Source organism: Nomascus leucogenys, chromosome 1a (genome assembly GCF_006542625.1).
Source record: "Nomascus leucogenys isolate Asia chromosome 1a, Asia_NLE_v1, whole genome shotgun sequence".
NCBI lineage: Eukaryota > Metazoa > Chordata > Mammalia > Primates > Hylobatidae > Nomascus > Nomascus leucogenys.
Window position 1 is genome coordinate 47,938,168 of NC_044381.1, and position 20,098 is coordinate 47,958,265.

Sequence of the window (20,098 nt, forward strand, 5' to 3'; positions counted from 1 at the left end):
TATTATTTCTTTGTATGTTTGGTAATATTCGTCAGTTAAGGCACCTTGTCTTGGAATTTTCTTTGTGGCAAGTTCTTAAAGTATAAATTCATGGCCGGGCATGGTGGCCCACGCCTGTAATCCCAGCACTTTGGGAGGCCGAGGTGGGCAGATCACCTGAGGTCAGGAGTTCAAGACCAGCCTGGCTAACATGGTGAAACCTCGTCTCTACTAAAAATATAAAAACTAGCTGGCTGTGGTGGTGGACGCCTGTAATCCCAGCTACTCGAGAGGCTGAGGCAGGAGAATTGCTTGAACCCAGGAGACAGAGGTTGCAGTGAGCCGACAGTGCCACTGGACTCCAGCCTCAGCGAAAGAGTGAGACTCTGTCTCAAAAAACAAACAAACAAAAAACAATAAAGTATAAATTCACTTTCTTTATTAGATATAGATAGCACTATTCAGGTTTTTCTATTTCTTATTAAGTGAGTTTTGGTAATTTGTGTCTATGGTAGGTCCCTTAGGAGATGTCCATGCCTTAATCCCTGGAAGCAGTGAATGTGTTACATTACTTGGTAAAAGGGACTTTGTAGATATAAATAAATTGAGCATCTTGATGTAGAGAGATGATCCTAGATTATCTGTGTGGGCCCAGTGTAATCATAAGGGTCTTTATTAAGGGGAAGGTAAGAGGATCAGAGTCAGTAGTAGGAGATGTGATGATGGAAGCAAAAGGTTAGGGTGATGTAAAAAAGAGGCAATGAGCCAAGGAATACAGGTGACCTCTAGAAACTAGAAAAGGCAAGGAAATGGATTCTCCCTCAGAGCCTCTAGAAAAACCATTTCTTCTTCTTTTTAAAAAATTATTATTTTTATTATACTTTGAGTTCTTGGTTACATGTACAGAATGTGCAGTTTTGTTACATAAGTATACACGTGCCATGGTGGTTTGTTACACCCATCAACCCATCACCTGCATTAGGTATTTCTTCGAATGTTATCCTTCTCCTAACCCCCACCCCCCCAACAGGCCCCAGTGTGTGATGTTACCCTCCCTGTATCCATGTGTTCTTATTGTTCAACTGCCACTTATGAGTGAGAATATGCTAAAAACCATTTCTTCTTACACCTTGATTTTAGCCCAGTGAAACTGGTTTTGGATTTCTGATCTCTAGCCTGTAATACAATAATAAGTTCATGTTGTTTTTAAGCAGTGAGGTTAGTGGTAATTGGTTACAGCAGCAGTAGGAAACAAACACTTTCCTATGAAAGTATTAGGAAACTAATGTCTTTCAAGGCATTTGTTCATTTCTTCTATGTTGTCCAATTTATAGGCATAAAGTTGTTGAAGTATTCTTTTATGTTTTTACTGTCTAGCATTTATAGTGATGTTACTTTTCCATTCCTAATATTGGGAATTAGTGTTTTGTCTTTTTTCTCGATCAGCCTGGTTGGAAGTTTATTAATTCTACTGATACTCTCAAAGAACAAGCTTTTGGTTTCATTGATTTTCTTATGGTTTTGCATGTTTCTTTGATTTCTATTTTGATTTTTATTATTTCCTGACTTGTGCTTATTTTTGAGTTTCATGTGCTCTTTTTTTCTTATTTTTTACATTGAAAGCTAAGGTCATTGGCTTGAGACATTTCTGTTCTACTGTGGACATTTATTGCTGTAAATTTCCCCCTAAATACTGCTTTGGTGATATCCTGCTAATTCCGATATGTTGTATTTTCATTCAGTTCTAAATACCTTCTGATTTCCCTTTTGATTTTTCTTTGATCCATAGGTTATTTAGAAGCTTGTTATTTACTTTCCAAATATTTGAGGGGTTTCTAAAGGTTTTTACTGATTTTAATTTAGTTCCGTAGTTGATTAGTGTCAGCACGATGTATTTTTTCTATTCTCTTACTTTTAGCCTATTTCTATCTTTAAAGTGCATTTCCTGTAGGCAACATGTATTGTGTCTGCTTTTTTTTTTTTTAATATACAGTCTGTCCTTCTCTGTCTTTTAACTGAGGATTTTAGATCCTATTTATTTATTTATTTATTTTGAGATGGAGTCTCGCTTTGTCGCCCAGGCTGGAATGCAGTGGTGTGATCTCGGCTCACTGCAAGCTCCGCCTCCCGGGTTCACGCCATTCTCCTGCCTCAGCCTCCTGAGTAGCTGGGATTACAGGCGACTGCCACCACGCCCAGCTAATTTTTTTTTTTTTTTTTTTTTGTATTTTTAGTAGACACGGGGTTTCACTGTGTTAGCCAGGATGGTCTCGATCTCCTGACCTCCTGATCCGCCCGCTTCAGCCTCCCAAAGTGCTGGGATTACAGGCGTGAGCCACCACGCCTGGCCCTAGATCCTCTATATTTAACATGTTTAAAAATATCATCTTACTATGTATTTTCTCTTTTTTTTGGAGACAGAGTCTTGCCATGTGGCCCAGGCTGGAGTGCAGTGGCGCGATCTTGGCTCACTGCCACCTCTCTTCCTGGGTTCAAGCAATCCTCTGCCTCAGCTTCATGAGTAGCTGGGATTACAGGTGCCTGCCATGACGCCCAGCTAGTTTTTTTGTATTTTTAGTAGAGACAGAGTTTCACCATCTTGGCCAGGCTAGTCTTGAACTCCTGACATTGTGATCTACCTGCCTCGGCTCCCAAAGTGCTGGGATTACAGGCGTGAGCCACTGTGCCTGGCCTATTTATTTTCTATATGTCTCATTTTTTATTCTCTTCTTCCTCCTTTTCTTCTTTCTCTTAGATTAATGAGTATTTCTTCCTGTTTCTATTTCATCTTCTCGTTGGCTTAGCACCTTATTAGCTAGAACTCCATTTTGTTTTAGTGGTTTTTATAGGGTTAATACTATACATCTAGTATACTTATCATAGTTTATCTTTTAATGATACATCACTTCCTGCATAGCATAAAAACCTTCCATAGGCCGGGCGCGGTGGCTCATGCCTGCAATCCCAGCACTTTGGGAGGCTGAGGCGGGCGGATCACGAGGTCAGGAGATTGAGACCATCCTGGCTAACACGGTGAAACCCCATCTCTACTAAAAATACAAAAAATTAGCCGGGTGCGGTGGCAGGCCCCTGTAGTCCCAGCTACTCGGGAGGCTGAGGCAGGACAGTGGCATGAACCCATGAGGCAGAGCTTGCAGTGAGTCGAGATCGCGCCACTGCACTCCAGCCTGGGCGACAGAGCGAGACTCCGTCTCAAACAACAACAACAACAACAACAACAAAACCCTTCCATTTCCCCTCTCCCTAACCTTTGTGCTGTTTGTCATACGGTTACCGTTACATGTTATAGACCCAGCACACTACTTTGTTTTAGTTTAAATAGTTAATTATCTTTTAGATAAATTTAAATAATATATAGTATCATTGTCTTATCAACTCATTTTCTACTTCTTTTTTTCTTTTTTAAAGAATAGAGATAGGGTCTCGCTATGTTGCCCAGGCTAGTCTGGAACTGCTGGTTTGAAGCTGCCCTCTTGCCTCAGCCTCCCAAAGTGCTGGGATTACAGGTGTGAGCTACCCCTCCTGGCTTCCTGGCTGCTTGCTTTTTTTCCTGAAGATAATTCTGTTGTCATACTTATCTTTGTTCTTCTGTGTATAACCTGTCTTTTGTTATTTGGCTGCTTTTTTCCCATTTTCTTTTAAAAATCACTGATTTTGGAAGGTTTGATTATGATGTCCCTTGATGTAGGATTTTTTTTTTTTTTTTTAATGTTTCTTGTGCCTTTAGTTTATTGAGCTTCTTGGGTATGTAGCTCACCAAAACTGGATAAATTTTGGCCATAATTTTATTACATATTTCTGTTCTTTTCTGTCTTGTCCTTCAGGAATCTTCAATGAAATGTATATGTCTTTCCTTGAAGTTGATCCACAGATCACTGTCCTATCAAATTTTTTCTCTTAATTCTTTTTTCTCTCTCTTTTATTTTGGATACTTTTTATTGCTGTATCCTCAAGTTCACCCATCTTTTTTTTCTGACACATAAAATTTGCTGTTTATCTCATACAAAGTATATTTCATCTCTGACATTGTAGTTGGGACTTTTTAATTTTTTTTTTTTTTTTTGAGACGGAGTCTTGCTCTGTTGCCCAGGCTGGAGTGCAATGGCGCAATCTCTGCTCACTGCAAGCTCTGTCTCCTGGGTTCACGCCATTCTCCTGCCTCAGCCTCCAGAGTAGCTGGGACTACAGGCGCCCGCCACCATGCCCAGAGAATTTTTTGTATTTTTAGTGGAGACGGGGTTTCACCGTGTTACCCAGGATGGTCTCGATCTCCTGACCTCGTGATCTGCCTGCCTTGGCCTCCCAAAGTGCTGGGATTACAGGCGTGAGCCACCGCGCCCAGCCTTTTAAAATATTTTTTAAGTGACTAGTTTGGCACACATGTAATATAGTTACAACACCTATTTTAATATCCTTGTTTATTAATTATAATGTTTGTGTCTATTCTTTGTTCACTTTGATTGTTCCCATTATAGATTGTACTTATCTTTTTCTGTGCATGCCTGGTAACTTTTGATTGGTGATTTTTACCTTCTGCTGTCCTGGACATTTTTGTATTCCTTAAATATTCTTGAGCCTTGTTCTGGGATGCAGTTAAGTTACTTCAAAAAAGTGTGAATCTTTTGAGTCTTTCTTTTAATGTTTGTTAGATAGGACTGGAGCTACTCTCAGTCTGTCTGACTAAATTATTCCTTACTACTGAGGTTAGACCCTTGTGTGTACTCTATCCAGTGCTCTGCTAATTATGAAATTTTAAAATTTTGATTGGTGGGATCAGACACAATTCCCTGTCCTGTGATTACCTAGCAGTATTACTTTGAATCCTTTGATGATTTTTTTTCCTAGTCTTGGGTAGTTTCCTCACACTCCTGCGCTGATCTGTATTCAGCTGTATATTTGAGGGAGACTTTCTGCAGATCTCTGGAGTTTTCTCTGTGCTGCTCTCTCTCCTGTGGTTGTCTCTCCTTGGAATTCTAGCCATGATGGTTTCCCTGGACTCTTACCTTTACCTCCTCAACTAAAGAAGTCTGTTGGGCCGTCTGGGTTCTGCCTTCTTACATTGCCTGAAACTGTCAAGGCTGTAAGCTAGGGCAAGTACTTGGTTTACCTCATATATTTCCTGTCTTTCCATGTTGATAGGATATAGAAGCCCAAGGCCACCTTTAGTTTTCAGGTGGTAACTTAGTGGATTTATTTTATTTTTGCTTCTGTCTTATTTAACTTCTAAGCAGCAATTAACATTTCTTTTAGATGTTGTCCCTCCTATTTGAAACGTATTTCAGTTGGTGTCTGCGGTACCATTGTCTCTTGTTTTTCTTCCCACTTCATTGGCCACTGCTTCTAAACCTACTTATGGCACTTTTTCCTCTGTAGGACCTCTAAATAGTCCTCAGGACTCAGTCCTAAACTTTTTCTCCTTTTAACCTATACAGCGTCCTTAGACAATCTCATTTGAGTCCTGTTGATTTAGATGTCATCTCTAGTGGAGACCAATCCCTCTGTATCTCCATGCCTATTAAGTATTGCCACCTGGAAGTCTCATAGTCATCTCCCACATTATATGTTCCCCCAAATTGAGCCTTTGCAAATCTTTGCATCCTCTAGTGTTACTCTGACTCGGTGAAATGACATTCTAACCATGCACAAGTGCAAGCCATAAATCTGGGAGTCATCCTTGACAATCTTTTCATTTAGCAGTCTTCATCCAGCCTACCAGTGAATACTGTGTTTTGTATCTATCACTAAAAGTAAATCACTTGTCTGTGTATTTCCCCATGCCCATTGTTGCTACCTTGACCAGGCTTGTATCATCCCTTTCTAAGACCACTGTAATAGTCTCCTTACTTACTTCTCTGCATCTACTCTTGATTCCTTTATGTAATCCGTTCACTTCACAAGAGCCAGGAGGCCTTTAAAAATTGTATATCTAAACTTCCAGTTTGAACATCATTCAATAATTCTGTCTTCCCCATCTCTTCCTGGAAATTATTTAAAATCCTCAAAAAACTAGGAAGACTAAACAGCCTCTTTCTTTGAAAATTCAGTTATTGGCAAGATTAGGAAACATTAGCTTCAGACTCAGCAATACATGTAAAGGCTGCCAAATGCAACTGGGACATTGGGCAGAAGCCACTTGGGAGGAAGTGAAGATAAGTACACATAGGGAACAGAGGGCTCAGAATAGCAGATCTCAGAAAGCTCCAGCAAAAATATACTTGTTGAAGGTTTAGGATGGACCCTAAATTGTTTTGCAACAATTTGACAACTCACTGTAACTGGGTTGTGCAGAGATAGGAGAACAATATTTCATGGATGGGGTTGGTCCAGAGCAGCAGATCAGGCAGGCTATTCAACAATTATGTAAACCAATAGCATGTATCCAAAGTAGTCTGTCTCTGTGGCAGCAAAGGAGAGAGCCATTCAGTTGTGAGACCTAATTAATTTGAAATGCTACCCTGGTCTTCCTTCACTTCCCATCTTTTTATAGGAGCTTATACAAGTTACCAGTCAAGGAAAATTCAGCTCATTCAATGAGTAATTAAAAGGTACTGTTAAAAAAAAAAAAAAAAAGAGACAGAGAGTTGTTACCAGAAATAAGATTTTTAGGAAGCAGATGAAAATTCTCATGAAATATTTCACTACAAATTAAAAAAAAACAAAACTGTTGATGCAGTTACCTCTGTGAAGATCATAAAACAGAAACAGATAAATTGAGAGATGATATTGTGAGTCAGCAGGAAGAGATGAAATGTGAACTGGCAATACTTAAAACAGAAGAGAAGGTATCACAGAAAGGACAATTAAATTAGCAGTACGAAAGTAGATGGATACTATAAAAGCACAGTAAAACACACGAAGAATAATAATGGAGAAAGTGAACACAATTTAATGGATGTAAACAAATGATTAAAGGGATTAGAGATGAAAGGTTAGCTGTGAAAGACTGGCAAAAGAAATCCAATATACTTGTAACTGTAATTTCCAAGGAAGGAATGGAAACAGTGGAATAGGATGTATTACTTAAAAGGTATGTTTTTAGAAATGTATCAAGAAAACTTTTGGTTGAATGTGGAGAGGGAGAAGGAAGAATGATGACTTAAAAGACACAGGCTGTGTCAGAGAAAACTGAGCAAAGTAGGACATACGCTAGATAGCAGAACATATTCTACAAAAGTTTTGGACCTTAAAGATAGTCTTTTGGATAGCTAGGTAAAAAGATAAGATTATATGGGGCAAGAAGAATCAGGCTGCTTTTAATAACAAAGCCTGTTCACCTTGAATTTAAAACTCTCTTGAACAACCTGAGTCAAAGAGGAAATAAAAACAGACGTTTGAGAATACCTTGAATATAGTAATGAAAGCAGACACTAACCTTTGGAAACAGGTGAAGTAGTCCCCAAAAAGGAATTCACATTTTTTCCTTTCCTAGTTGACCTGTTGGTAAAGATAGGTAAAAGGTAGTACATCTAAGTTGATCTCATAGAAATAGAGAGTGGAATAGTGGTTATGGGGGCTTGGAGAGGGTTGTTTTCCCTGTTTATAAAGCAATCTGTCAGAGTCTGTTTTTGTCCTCTGTTATGGTGTTTTACATTGTCTTCTGTTCATGGTGTTCCTGATGTGGACTGTTTGATCACTCCTACAATATAGTAACTGATTTAATTCTTTATAAACATATACTTTAGTTCAGATAAAAAGTTGGACAGGTGCAGTGGCTCATGCCTGTAATCCCAGCACTTTGGCAGGCTGAGGCGGGTGGATTACCTGAGGTAAGAAGTTTAAGAGCAGCCTGGCTAACATGGTGAAACCCTGTCTCTACTAAAAATACAAAAATTAGCTGGGCATGGTGGCGGGTGCCTGTAATCCCAGCTACTCGGGAGGCTGAGGCAGGAGAATCACTTGAACCAGGGAGGCGGAGGTTGCAGTGAGCCGAGATTGCACCACTGCCCTCCAGCATGGGTGACAGAGCCTAAGACTCCATCTCAAAAAAAAAAAAAAAAAATAAAAATAAAAAATAAAATAAAATAAAATAAAAAGGCCAGGTGTGGTGGCTCATGCCTGTAATCCCAGCACTTTGGGAGGCCAAGGTGGGTGGATCACTTGAGGCCAAGAGTTCAAGACCAGCCTGGCCAACATGGTGAAACCCCGTCTCTAATACAAAACTTAGCCTGGTGTGGTGGCACATGCCTGTAATCCCAGCTACTCTGGAGGCTGAGGCACAAGAATCCCTTGAACCCAGGAGGTGGAGGTTGCAGTGAGCCGAGGTCATGCCACTGCACTCCAGCCTGGGTGACAGAACAAGACCCTGTCTCAAAAGAGAAAAAAAAAGTATAGTGTGCTTAATATATATAGCAATTTATTAGTTTAGATATAGGCTAAGCTGATGTAATAGATACCTCAGAATACAATGGCTAAATATTCAAGCTTATTTCTATTTTATAACCTAGAGGTGGTTGTTCAAGGGTGGCAGAATGGCTCTGCTTTTCCTGAATATGTGACTTCTATCTCTGGGTCCAAGGCATTTTCTCTTGTTGTCACCGTATCATAGCCAGTGGGAATGCAGAAAGGATGCAGCTCTTATTCTTAAAAGCAAAACTTGCAAAGTAGCTCACATCTCATCTGACTATACATTTCACTTGCCAGGACTTGGATACATGGCTATGCCTAGTGTGGTTGTCACAAGGGCTGGTCACATATATTTTAGTTCTTCTTTTGGGTACCTGGCAGGGTTGTATTGTATTTTCTTTGAGGTTAATCTGTGGTTGTGTGACTTGCTGTAGCCAGTGAAATGAGCTGAAGTGATATTTGTCATTTCCAGGTGAGAGCTTTAAGAGCTAGTGCACCATTTGCCACATCTTTCTCTCTTTTTTTTTCCTCTTGGTATTGCGAACATGAAAACATCTCTGGCAGCCTAGGTCGTTAAATGAGTAGAGTCTCCTGCTGACTTGCACTGTACACGTAATGTGAGCAGGAATTACACTTTCATTGTGTTGAATAAGCCAAGGGGATTGTGGAGTTGTTCATTTTGGCAGTATAACCTAGCCCAGAAGTTCTCAAGGTGTTAGCTGTGGACCTTAGAGGAATGCGGTCACAACCATTTTCATAGTAGTACTGAGAGATGATTTGCTTTATTCATGCTCATTTTCTCATGAGTATAAAGTGCTGTTTTCCAGAGGCCTCATGATGTGTGATACTGTAACAGATTGAATGCAGAAGTAGGTATGAGACTCTGTCTTCTACTGAGCCAGACATTAGAAGAGATTTGTAGTAATGTAAAACACTGCCGCTCTTCTCTCTAAATTTTTTTCTTTTTTGGTAAAATACAGATACCATTTATAAAAATGTTATGTAATGGATTATTTTAAGTGATTTAATGATGAATGAGTGTACTACTTGAAAATTTGTTCAGTTTTAATTTGTATTATGGTAAAAAAAAATCCATTCCACATAAAGTAGAAGAAAACAGTTATGTGTTTAGTATTTGGAAACAGTAAAAATGTGATTAAAGCCAGAATAATAGTTATTATTGAGCAGAAATTTCTGAAAGATAAGGTGCATTTTGAAAATAAAGCCATATTGTTTGAAATTGTTTTACTACCATGCATCCTGTGTAATTCTAAGACTTTCGTATATTTTTATGGATTTTTTTTTGCTGCTTTTTTTTTTTACCGTATTTATGAGGAAGTCTTTATTACCTGCATTTGAGTTACATTTTAAGGTGAAAAAGATAGTGTAATTTATTTATAATGTGAATATAGGTTTTATATCCCTTGCCCTTAGGAAATTATTTGTTGCAAAGACAATATCTGCATATCATTGGGACTTTTGCCATATTCAAGAAAATTTATATTTTTAGGAAAATAGCTGCAAGATTGAATATAAACTCAAAGAATCAAAAGCAGCATGAGACCAATACAGTGAAACAAATATTTGAGTGATAATGCCCTTAAAATATTTATTTGGGCTGGGTGTGGTGGCATGTGCCTATGGTTTCAACTTTTTGGGAGGCTCATGTGGGAGGATCGCTTGATGCCAGAAGTTTGATCATCCTGGGCAGCATATAGTGAGACCCTGTCTCGTAAAAATAAATAAATAAATGAAATTATTTAAAAAAATATGCATTTGAAGTTAACTTGATTTGATGTGTTTCACATTGATCATTTTTTCAATTCTGTAATTTTCTCACTGTTACATGTATAACACTGACAATTACAAATGGAACCTCCCAAAGTTGGTCTCAGCCTTATTTTGATACATCTAAAAATAGGGTTAGGTGTGTAATCCCAGCACTTTGGGAGGCCGAAGTGGGTAGATCACGAGGTCAGGAGATCGAGACCATCCTGGCTAACACAATGAAACCCCATCTTTAATAAAAATACAAAAAAATGAGCTGGGCGTGGTTGCGGGCGCCTGTAGTCCCAGGTGCTCAGGAGGCTGAGGCAGGAGAATGGCGTGAACCCAGGAGGCGGAGCTTGGAGTGAGCCGAAATCGTGCCACTGCACTCCAGCCTGGGCGACAGAGCGAGACTCCGTCTCAAAAAAAAAAAAAGAGGGTTAGGTGGGGAAGATACATTTCCTCCTCTAAGTGTCTTTATTTAACATTCCTCTGCTTTGCAGTGTAGTATCTCAAATTGCTCATGTATAGCTTTGTTTCTTTCATTTGCCTCCCACCGCCCTCAGATTTTCCAAAGCCAAAATGTAGTCAAATGGTAGAGCTGCCCTCTGGTGTTCACCTTCTGACCCTTAACATGAGTGTCAACCAGCAGTCTTACAAATTTTAGAGCTGAGTTGGGAAGTGGTTTAGAATATAATTTTTTTCCATTTTCATTCCATAGATAAAAATAAAAATAAATTTATTTAACTGTTTATTTCCATTTATTTGCCTTTAAGAAATTTACCCATCTATCCATCTATCATTTGGAAAAGGATGATTCTCACAAAGGAATCACTAAGATGCAAGTTTTTTTTTTGTAGTGGTAAATTTATTTTAATTGGCGTAATTAATTTTTTAACTAGTCAGGGTTACTGGCAAAGCAAGCTCTTAATTTTAGGACCTGTGTTCCATTCACTGTGTTTTGTATGTTTGTGAATTGCATGTTGAATTTTTTGAATAGATGTTTTATTAACTGCTGAAAAAAAAACAGATGACCTTTTAAAAGAAAAATAACGAAAAACAAAATGGTCAGTTATTAAATTCTAGAATGTTGGTTTCTGTGAGTACAAATTTCTCTCAAATCTGGGTTACGGAAATTTTTAAAAAGATGTGTTTGCTCTCTAGTATACAGATTGTGGTGACTTATGTATCATTTCTCACCCAAAAAAAACCAGATCAAGATCACTAAACGTACAAGATAAGCCTAAAAGAGCAGTTCTCAAACTTTTTGGCTTTGGAACCTTTTTCTATTATAAGTTGATGATACTCCAAAAAACTTCTGTTCATGCAGATTATTTTATCTCTTGGTATTTATCATATAACAAATTAAGACCTATAATTTATCATATTACAAATATTTATCAATTCATTTAAAAAATAATAAACCCACTACATAACACAAAATGTTTTTGCATTAAAAATAAATATGCTTTCCTAAACAAAATAGATTTGGTAGGAAGAGTGGCATATTTTATTACATTTTTGCAGATCTTATTAATGTCTGGCTTAATAGAAAACAGATTCTCTTATCTGCTTCTGAGTTTACGTGTTATATGTAAATATATATACACGTACATATTTTTTGTGTGTGTTGTATTGTTGAAGGATACGAAGAAGACATATCTGGGTTCACACAGAAATATATAGTAAAGGAAGAAGTACTTTAGTAGCCTTTTTAGATTGTTGTCCTTTGATTTATGGTGGAGGAAAATAAAATCGTGTGTTCACTATTTGGAGAAAAACAGTAAAAATGTGATCAAAGCGAAAGTCATAGTTAAAATGTAGAACAAACAGTTTTAAATGAAAATGTGCTTTGGAAATAAAACCATTTTATGTGAGATTCAAATTGAAATAGATATTCTTTGATATTACACTAAAGCTTGATAAGTGGCAATGTCTTATAGGTTGGTTACAATGTAGAATCTGAAACCATATTAGTGAACTTTTGTACTCTGTTACATTAAAATCCTTTGGTCTATCTTACACTTAAAATAGTTCTTTTACCCACGTCTGATTTTGTAACACCATGCATTGGTCATTCGGAAAGTACTGATTTAATTATGCAAATCTTGTAAATGTTGATTGATACTTTTTTTTTTTTTTGAGACAGTCTTACTCTGTCACCCAGTCTGGAGTCCAGTGGCACAATCTTGGCTCACTACAGCCTTTACCTCCCAGGTTCAAGCAATTCTCCTGCCTCAGCCTCCCAAGTAGCTGGGATTACAGAAGTGCGCCACTACGCCTGGCTAATTTTGGTATTTTTAGTAGAGATGGGGTTTCACTGTGTTGACCAGGCTGGTCTTGAACTCTCAACCTCAAGCGATCTGCCCACCTTGGCCTCCCAAAGTGCTGGAATTACAGGCATGAGCCACTGCGCCCAACCGGGTTGACACATTTTTTACACAATATTAAAAAATTATATTTGTTAATATCACCATTGATTTTATGAGAAAATTCTTTAAATATTGAGACACTGTCAAGGTCATTATGGTAGATCAGTGTTTTCCAAAATTCCAATTTTTGCTTGAAAGCTCAAATTTTATCATCAGCAGCAAATCTATTAGTTGTTTCCTTTGAAGTGACAGGCTCACTTTGCTTATCTCCACGGAAAGAGAATGTCTGGCAAAGGCCAGGTGTGGTGGCTCATGCCTGTAATGCCAGCACTTTGGGAGGCCAAGGCAGGCAGATCACTTGAGGTCACAAGTTCGAGACCAGCCTGGCCAATGTGGTGAAACCCTTTCTCTACTAAAAATACAAAAATTAGCTGGGTGTAATGGCTCATGCCTGTAATCCCAGCTACTCAGGAGGCTGAGTCAGGAGAATCGCTTGAACCTGGGAGGCAGAGGTTTCAGTGAGCTGAGATTGCGCCACTGCACTCCAGCCTGGGCAACAGAGCAAGACTCTTGTCTCAAAAAAAAAAAAAAAAAAAAAGAAAAAAGAAAAAGAAAGAAAATGTCTGGCGAAATATCCCAGTCTGAATAATGTCCATCGTTTATTTGAAGTAAAAATGATGTTCTGTGGAAAAAAGTGGCTAGTTTAGCTTGTCATTCAGACAGTTGCATTTATTTTCTCCCAAGATAACCATCGTATTTCAATGTGCAGCAGAAATGTTTTTATGCACACAGAATATTAAGATGATGTACACTCATGGATAAAGCTGGCATTCTCTTTAAACTACAAATTCATGGTGGTGAAAAATGCACTGACTATTAGAACAGTTTGGTGTCCCTACCTTCATTTTGCTGCAATGCCAACTCTTTACTCATCGTTGCCTTTGGACCATCGGTACAAATGTCCACACAGTGTCAAAGGTGAATAATGTGTTAGTATTTTTATGAAAATTGTCTTTGGCCTTGCACATTTGCTGAAAGGGTCTCAGGTAGCTTAGCATTTTTTTTTTTTTTTTTTAAGCTCAGTTTTATTTTCTGTGGTAACAAACGTTTAAGAACCAGATAAAACAAGGGCCCCTGAGCACCCAAGGTCCAGTACAGGCCGACCATGAGGCTCTCACAGGAAAGTAGCAACTGTGTCGGTTTTCCTGGTTTTGATATTGTCCTATAGTTAATGTGAAATGTAACCATTGAGAAAACTGAGTGAAGGTTACAAAGCACCAGTCTACTATTTTTGCAACTTCCTGTGAATCTATAATTACTTCAAAATAAAAGTTAAAAAAAATTACTGTGTGGAAATGGATTATTGGGCACCAAGAAGGGAAGCAGCCTAGTCACGAGGCTGTGAGAGATGATGATTGCTTGGATGTGGGTAGTCATATAGTAGATATGGACAGAAGTGAATGGATCTGAGATGTTTTAGAGATAGAGCTTGTATTGGGTTGCAGTGTGGAAAAGGGAGTCTAGATATTTATGTTGAGCCTTCAACTGAATTCATGTGAATTTGTAAAGGTTAAGATTGGAAGAGGACTAGGTTGAGAGGAGGAACAGAAGTTTTACATTGGGCTCATTAGGTTGATGAAGCTATCAGAGGTTGAGGCTGCTGTTGAACGTAGGAGCCAAGCAGCATACAGATAATAATTACAACTGTGGGATTAGATGGGATCACTCAAGGCAAAAGTGTAGTGAGTGAAGAGAAGTGGGCTGAGACAGAGCTGTTGGGGGAGATGTCTGTCTAGAGGTGTGTCAGAGAGGATCTCAAAGAAGGGGCAAGAGGAGGAAAATCAGGCAAGTATAGATTCATTGAATCCCAAAGAAGAAAGTGTGTTAAAAAAAGAGGAGATAACTGGTTTGTATGGTGCAGAGATGTGAATATGTTGGGGTTAGAAGTGACCACAGAAGGCTTTTGGGAGATCTCAGAGTGCAGAAGGCAACCTGGTGGCTTGAAAAGTGAACAATATGTGGGGAAATGGAGAGAGCAGTACATACTTCTGTTTGGAGGAATATCAGAGAAACAGCTGGTAGGAGCTCCTAGATCATACTTGTGTGCCTACGAGTCCGATTAATTGAAGGGGGAAGATGAGGGATCAGAGAAAGTATAACTGAAAGAGAAAGCAAGTACTTTGAGAATGAAAGGGGCTGGGAGCAAGTGTACGAGTGGATTGTTCTTTCAGTCTCAATGTACCAGCCAAATAGAGTCCGTTAAAAGTGAGAACATGTAACTCTTTTGCTCAGAAATTTCCCATCCCACTCATTGTAAAAGCCAAAGTCCTTAAAATGGCTTACAAGCCTCTAAGCAATCTGCTATTTTTCTCTGTTATCTCCCATGCCTACCCCCAACTCTCACCTTGTTCCTCACTGTCTCCTCCATCCACACTGGCCACCTCATTGTTCAGAGAACATGGCAGGTTTGCTCCTGCCCAGGGATCTTGGAGCTTGTGCCTCCGTTTTTCAGGACAGCTCTTTTTTCCAGTATCTGCACGGCTTACTCACTTAACTTCTTTCAGGCCTGTTCTTAAATGGTACCTTCTCAGTGGTCTTCTCTGACCATGCTGTCTAAAATTGTCTTTCTCCCCCTGTACTTTTTATTCCCCCAATGTGCTTTTTCTCCATAGTACTTCCCATCACCTGAGATACAAAATGTACATGTTTACTTACTTGACTTGTTTCTCACCGTAAGAATGTACACTCTATGCGGGGCAGGAGTTTTTGCTTGTTTTGTTTACACTATATTGACAACACCTAGATCAGTACCACATGTACAATTTTTTTTTTTTTTTTTGAGATGAAGTCTCGTTCTGTCGCCCAGGCTGAAGTGCAATGACATGATCTCAGCTCACTGCAACCTCCGCCTCCTGGGTTCAAGCAATTCTCCTGTCTCAGCCTCCCAAGTAGCTGGGATTACAGGCATGCGCCACACGCCTGGCTAATTTTTTTGTGTTTTTAGTAAAGATGGGGTTTCACCATGTTGGCCAGGCTGGTCTCAAACTGACCTCAAGTGATCCACGTGTCTTGGCCTCCCAAAGAGTTGGGTTTACAGGTGTGAGCTACTGTGCCCAGCCTATGTACAAATATTTGTATGATAAATAGGAACAGGGAAGAAAGAACATAGGTGGAGGATAGGTAGGCTTAAGGATCTGGTGACAGGAAAGTGAGTGTATTCTTGCTAGATTTATACCAGTTATGAAGCAGGGCACTAACTGAGAATAGAGTTGGACAGGAAGAAGGATTATCAGAGTTTTGAGGAGAGCAGAGTAAGTGTAAAAAGTCTTTGAGAGTGGAAAGGTGAACTTTCCAGGTGTGATGTAAGATTACTGAACAGAGTTGAAGGGATTTGTGGTTTTCTGAAATAGAACGTGTTTCTCTCTTAAGTCAGTAGAATTTTAACAATATTAAGCTATAGAACAGAGTAACGAAGTGTGACGTGTAAATGCTTACTGTTTTTAAAAGAGTAGAATTGTTTTTTAAACAGTGATCGTTATAGTATTGAATTTACACCATTGATTTAGAATGTGCCCTAACATCCTACAATTCTTTTTAGCCTTACCAATAATTCTAGGATCGTGGGACTCCTGGCTCAGCTGGAGAAGATCAATGCTGAACCTTCAGAATCAGACACTGCCCGATATGTTACATCAAAAATTCTTCATCTGGTTCAGAGTCAAGGTAAACATTGATCTCTTCTTTGTTTTTGAAATGCTTTTTTAATTCTTTAAAAGTGGATGCTAAAAATGTTCAAACTTCTAATGAATGGATGATTTTCCACAAAAATTGAACTTTTAGGCTGGGCAAAGTGGCTCACACCTGTAATCTCAGCACTTTGGGAGGCCAAGGTGGGCAGATCATGAAATCAGTAGTTCCAGACCAGCCTGGCCAATATGGTGAAACCCCATCTCTACTAAAAAATACAAAAAATTAGCCAGGTGTGGTGGCAGGCGCCTATAGTCCCAGCTACTCAGGAGGCTGAGGCAGGAGAATCGCTAGAACCTGGGAGGTGGAGGTTGCAGTGAGCTGAGACCAGCCTGGGTGACAGAGTGAGACTCCGTCTCAAAAAAAAAAAAAAAAAAAATCGAACTTTCTCAGATTAACTTGAGTAGAGAACTGAATAACCTTGGAGGAAATTGATCTTCAAAGCATTGTTTCTAATAATGATTACAATTTTACTTATATATGATTGCCACCCTCCAGTTTACAAACAGTACCGAATTCCAGTGCTACTTGATACAGATTTTTGGCAAAAAGATATCAAGTAGCATAGAATATTGGTTATTATGTGGTCCTCACTTTGAAATTCAAGCTCTACCATTTAGTGGTTGGGTACCTTAGGGAAGTTAATTGAATTTCTAGGATGTATAATAGCTGTATCATCTCCGAAGTAGAGGTAAAAAATATCATGGGGTTGTCAGGAGATTTACATGAGAAGCATGTAAAAAGAATGTTTAAAATGTTCTATAAATGTCATCTGTAATTAGACATTATTTTTGTATTTTATGATGGTAATAGTACTAAATTGATATCAAAACCCTGACAGAGTACGCAAATAGTATTGACTTTGTACTTAGGAACATAATGTGAAAAGGCTCAAATAAAACATTAGGGAGTTAAGTCTATACACGGAAATATGAATATCAATGTTAAAGAACACATTTTGCCAGGTGCGGTGGCTCACGCCTGTAATCCCAGCACTTTGGGAGGCCGAGGTGGGTGGATCACAAGGTCAGGAGATCGAGACCATCCTGGCTAACACAGTGAAACCCCGTCTCTACTAAAAATACAAAAAATTAGTTGGGTGTGGTGGGGGGGGCACCTGTAGTCCCAGCTAGTTGGGAGGCTGAGGCGGGAGAATGGTGTGAACCCGGGAGGCGGAGGTTGCAGTGAGCCGAGAACGTGCCACTGCCCTCCAGTGTGGGCGACAGAGCAAGACTCCATCTCAAAAAAAAAAAAAAAAAAAAAAAAAAAAACAAAAAAAACAAAAAAAAACACACATTTCAGGAATGCAAGATGGTTTAATATCAGGAAATATATCAGTATAACAATATCTGAACAGATCAAATAAAATCCATATAATTATCTTAATAGATAGTAAAAAAGACTTTGATAAGACTAAATAAAAACTGTGCATGATTTGAATAAGAGAAAACCAGCAGCTACTTTAATATTTGACAGTGCACATAAAAGGTATTTCTGTTAGAAGTAAGGTCCAATAATTATAATCTTGATTTAATTTTTTAAAATTTCGTTATTCTGGAGGCTTAGGTCATTCTAATAAGATGTTTGGCAGGCATTTACTGTTTCAAGAGCTCGGAATCTATTAACCTTTCTTCTTGATCATAGACCCTTATATTTGTTTTGATAACTTCCTCCCATGTAATCCATGCATTTGGGGGATAGTTGACACCACCCCATTGTTTCTCACATAATTTAAAATACCTGTACCTTTGAATTAAAGCCACTGTATTGGATTCCAGGCTCTGGAAATATTATACTTATTAACTAAGGCAACTAATGAACAAGGATGTTCATTGTATCAGTACAAAATTAAATGTGCCAGGTATATTCACTGCATTGTCATATGGAATACCTCCTCCTCAAAAAAAACCAAACAAACAAAAAAATCCAACAAAAACAAAAGAAAATGAATCCTTCAGACCTATCAACACTTTTGTCCATTGCTCCTACCACTGTAGACTCTTCTTTGTGTCACAACCTAGAAGCCCCTACTCCAGCATTACCACTGAAAATACTCCTAACCATACCACTATCAGAGAATGACCCTCTTCCCACCACTGAAAATACTCCTAACCATGCCACTATCAGAGAATGACCCTGTTCCCACCACTGAAAATACTCCTAGCCATACCACTATCAGATATTCCCTTGGGGTGTGTAATATAGTGACTGTTTATAGTGCCTAGGGTTAGCCAACCAACACAGTATAAGTTGGTAGTGAAAGACTGTCCCATCCTTTATAGGATAATCCAGTTAGCTACCCATTTGGGAGAGAAAGTTTGGAAATTTATAGTTGAAAGAAGAAATGCAAACAACCAAGAAATGTACAAAAATTTTCTTTACTCCCTTACAGTTCAGGAACTGCTAATGAAAACAACAAAAATATCTTTCACTGGTCAGATTGACAGAAATTAGAATGACAATGTCTGGTGCTGTTGAAGGCACGAGGAGAGGGTACTCTCATACACTGTTGGAGGTGTAGTAATTATTACAAATTTGGAGAAAATAATCTGGCAATGTGTACTAAAACAAATTGCACCTGGTATTTGACCCAGCACCTGGTATTTGATTTTTACTTTAAGAAATATATATATATATATATAAAATTTGTTTTACTTTTTTGAGACAGAGTCTCTCTCACTCTGTTGCCCGGGCTGGAGTGCAGTGGTGCAATCTTGACTCACTGCAACCTCCACCTCCCGGGTTCAAGCCATTCTTCTGTCTCAGCCCCCCACGTAGCTGGGATTACAGGCGTATGTCACAACATCTGGCTAATTTTTTATATTTTTAGTAGAGATGGTATTTCACCATGTTGGCAAGGCTGGTCTTGAACTCTTGACCTCAGGTGATCCGCCTGCCTTGGCCTCCCAAAGTGCTGGGAGCTTGAGCCACTGTGCCCGGCCAAGAAATATATTTTAACTGAAATAAAAATGCTAGTTAGAGAGTATAGAGATATTCATTGTGGCATTATTTGTTACATCAAAGATCAAGAAACAACCTAAATGTTTATCATTGAGAGAATGTGTGAATAATTTTTGATATAGCCAAACTGGAAATTTATAGTCATATTATGCAGCTATTATGAATAATACATTATTTATGATGGGGACTCTTGTAACCCCCACACCAGGCTCACACCAAACCAATTAAATCTTATTGTTAAAGCTTTCCAGATGGTTCCAAAATTGAGAGCTACTGCTCTAGAGCAGGGAATGGCTAGCGTTTTCTGGGAAGGCCAGATAAGACATATTTTAGGCTTTGTGGGCCATACAGTCTCTGCCGTGTAGCACAAGAATAGCCATAGATGATACATAAAGAAACAGGCATGGCTGAGTTCCTATAAACTTTATTGTAGACACTGAAAAAAAAATATTATAGTTGAAACATACAGTTCATATGTGTAACTATGTGCACTCTCTTGGAGGCTTAAATTTAGTATATTACATACAGCAAGTTTCTTTAGTTCATATGACTGTAAATGTGTATAGTCTCATTTTTGTACAAAATAAACCATTATATTTGTATGTAATATTTGTATGAGCCAGGCCAAAAAAATAAAAGGAACGATACATATCAAATTGTTAGCAGTAGCTATATTGATGGAATAGGAATGGAGGAGAATAAGATAAGCTAATTTTGTTTCAAACACTTTTAAATTGTTGTAACAAGCATATACTACTTACATATTTAAATAATATAAAAAACCAACCCCTACAACACATTTTATTCACACAATTAACTTTTTTTTTTTTTTTTTTTTTTTGAGACGGAGTCTCGCTCTGTCGCCCGGGCTGGAGTGCAGTGGCGCGATCTCGGCTCACTGCAAGCTC

At 38.6% G+C, this 20,098-nt stretch overlaps 1 protein-coding gene across 6 annotated transcripts in view; it reads left to right on the plus strand.

The window, feature by feature from the left end:
- AGTPBP1 (ATP/GTP binding protein 1) overlaps positions 1-20,098 on the plus strand; it is a 197,102-nt gene that overhangs the window by 34,382 nt on the left and 142,622 nt on the right. For all 6 annotated transcript variants that reach the window (XM_030809308.1, XM_030809316.1, XM_030809325.1 and 3 more), the window contains one exon: positions 16,081-16,205. In XM_030809308.1, coding sequence (XP_030665168.1) covers positions 16,081-16,205 — 125 coding nt within the window. The remainder of the gene's footprint in view (positions 1-16,080; positions 16,206-20,098) is intronic.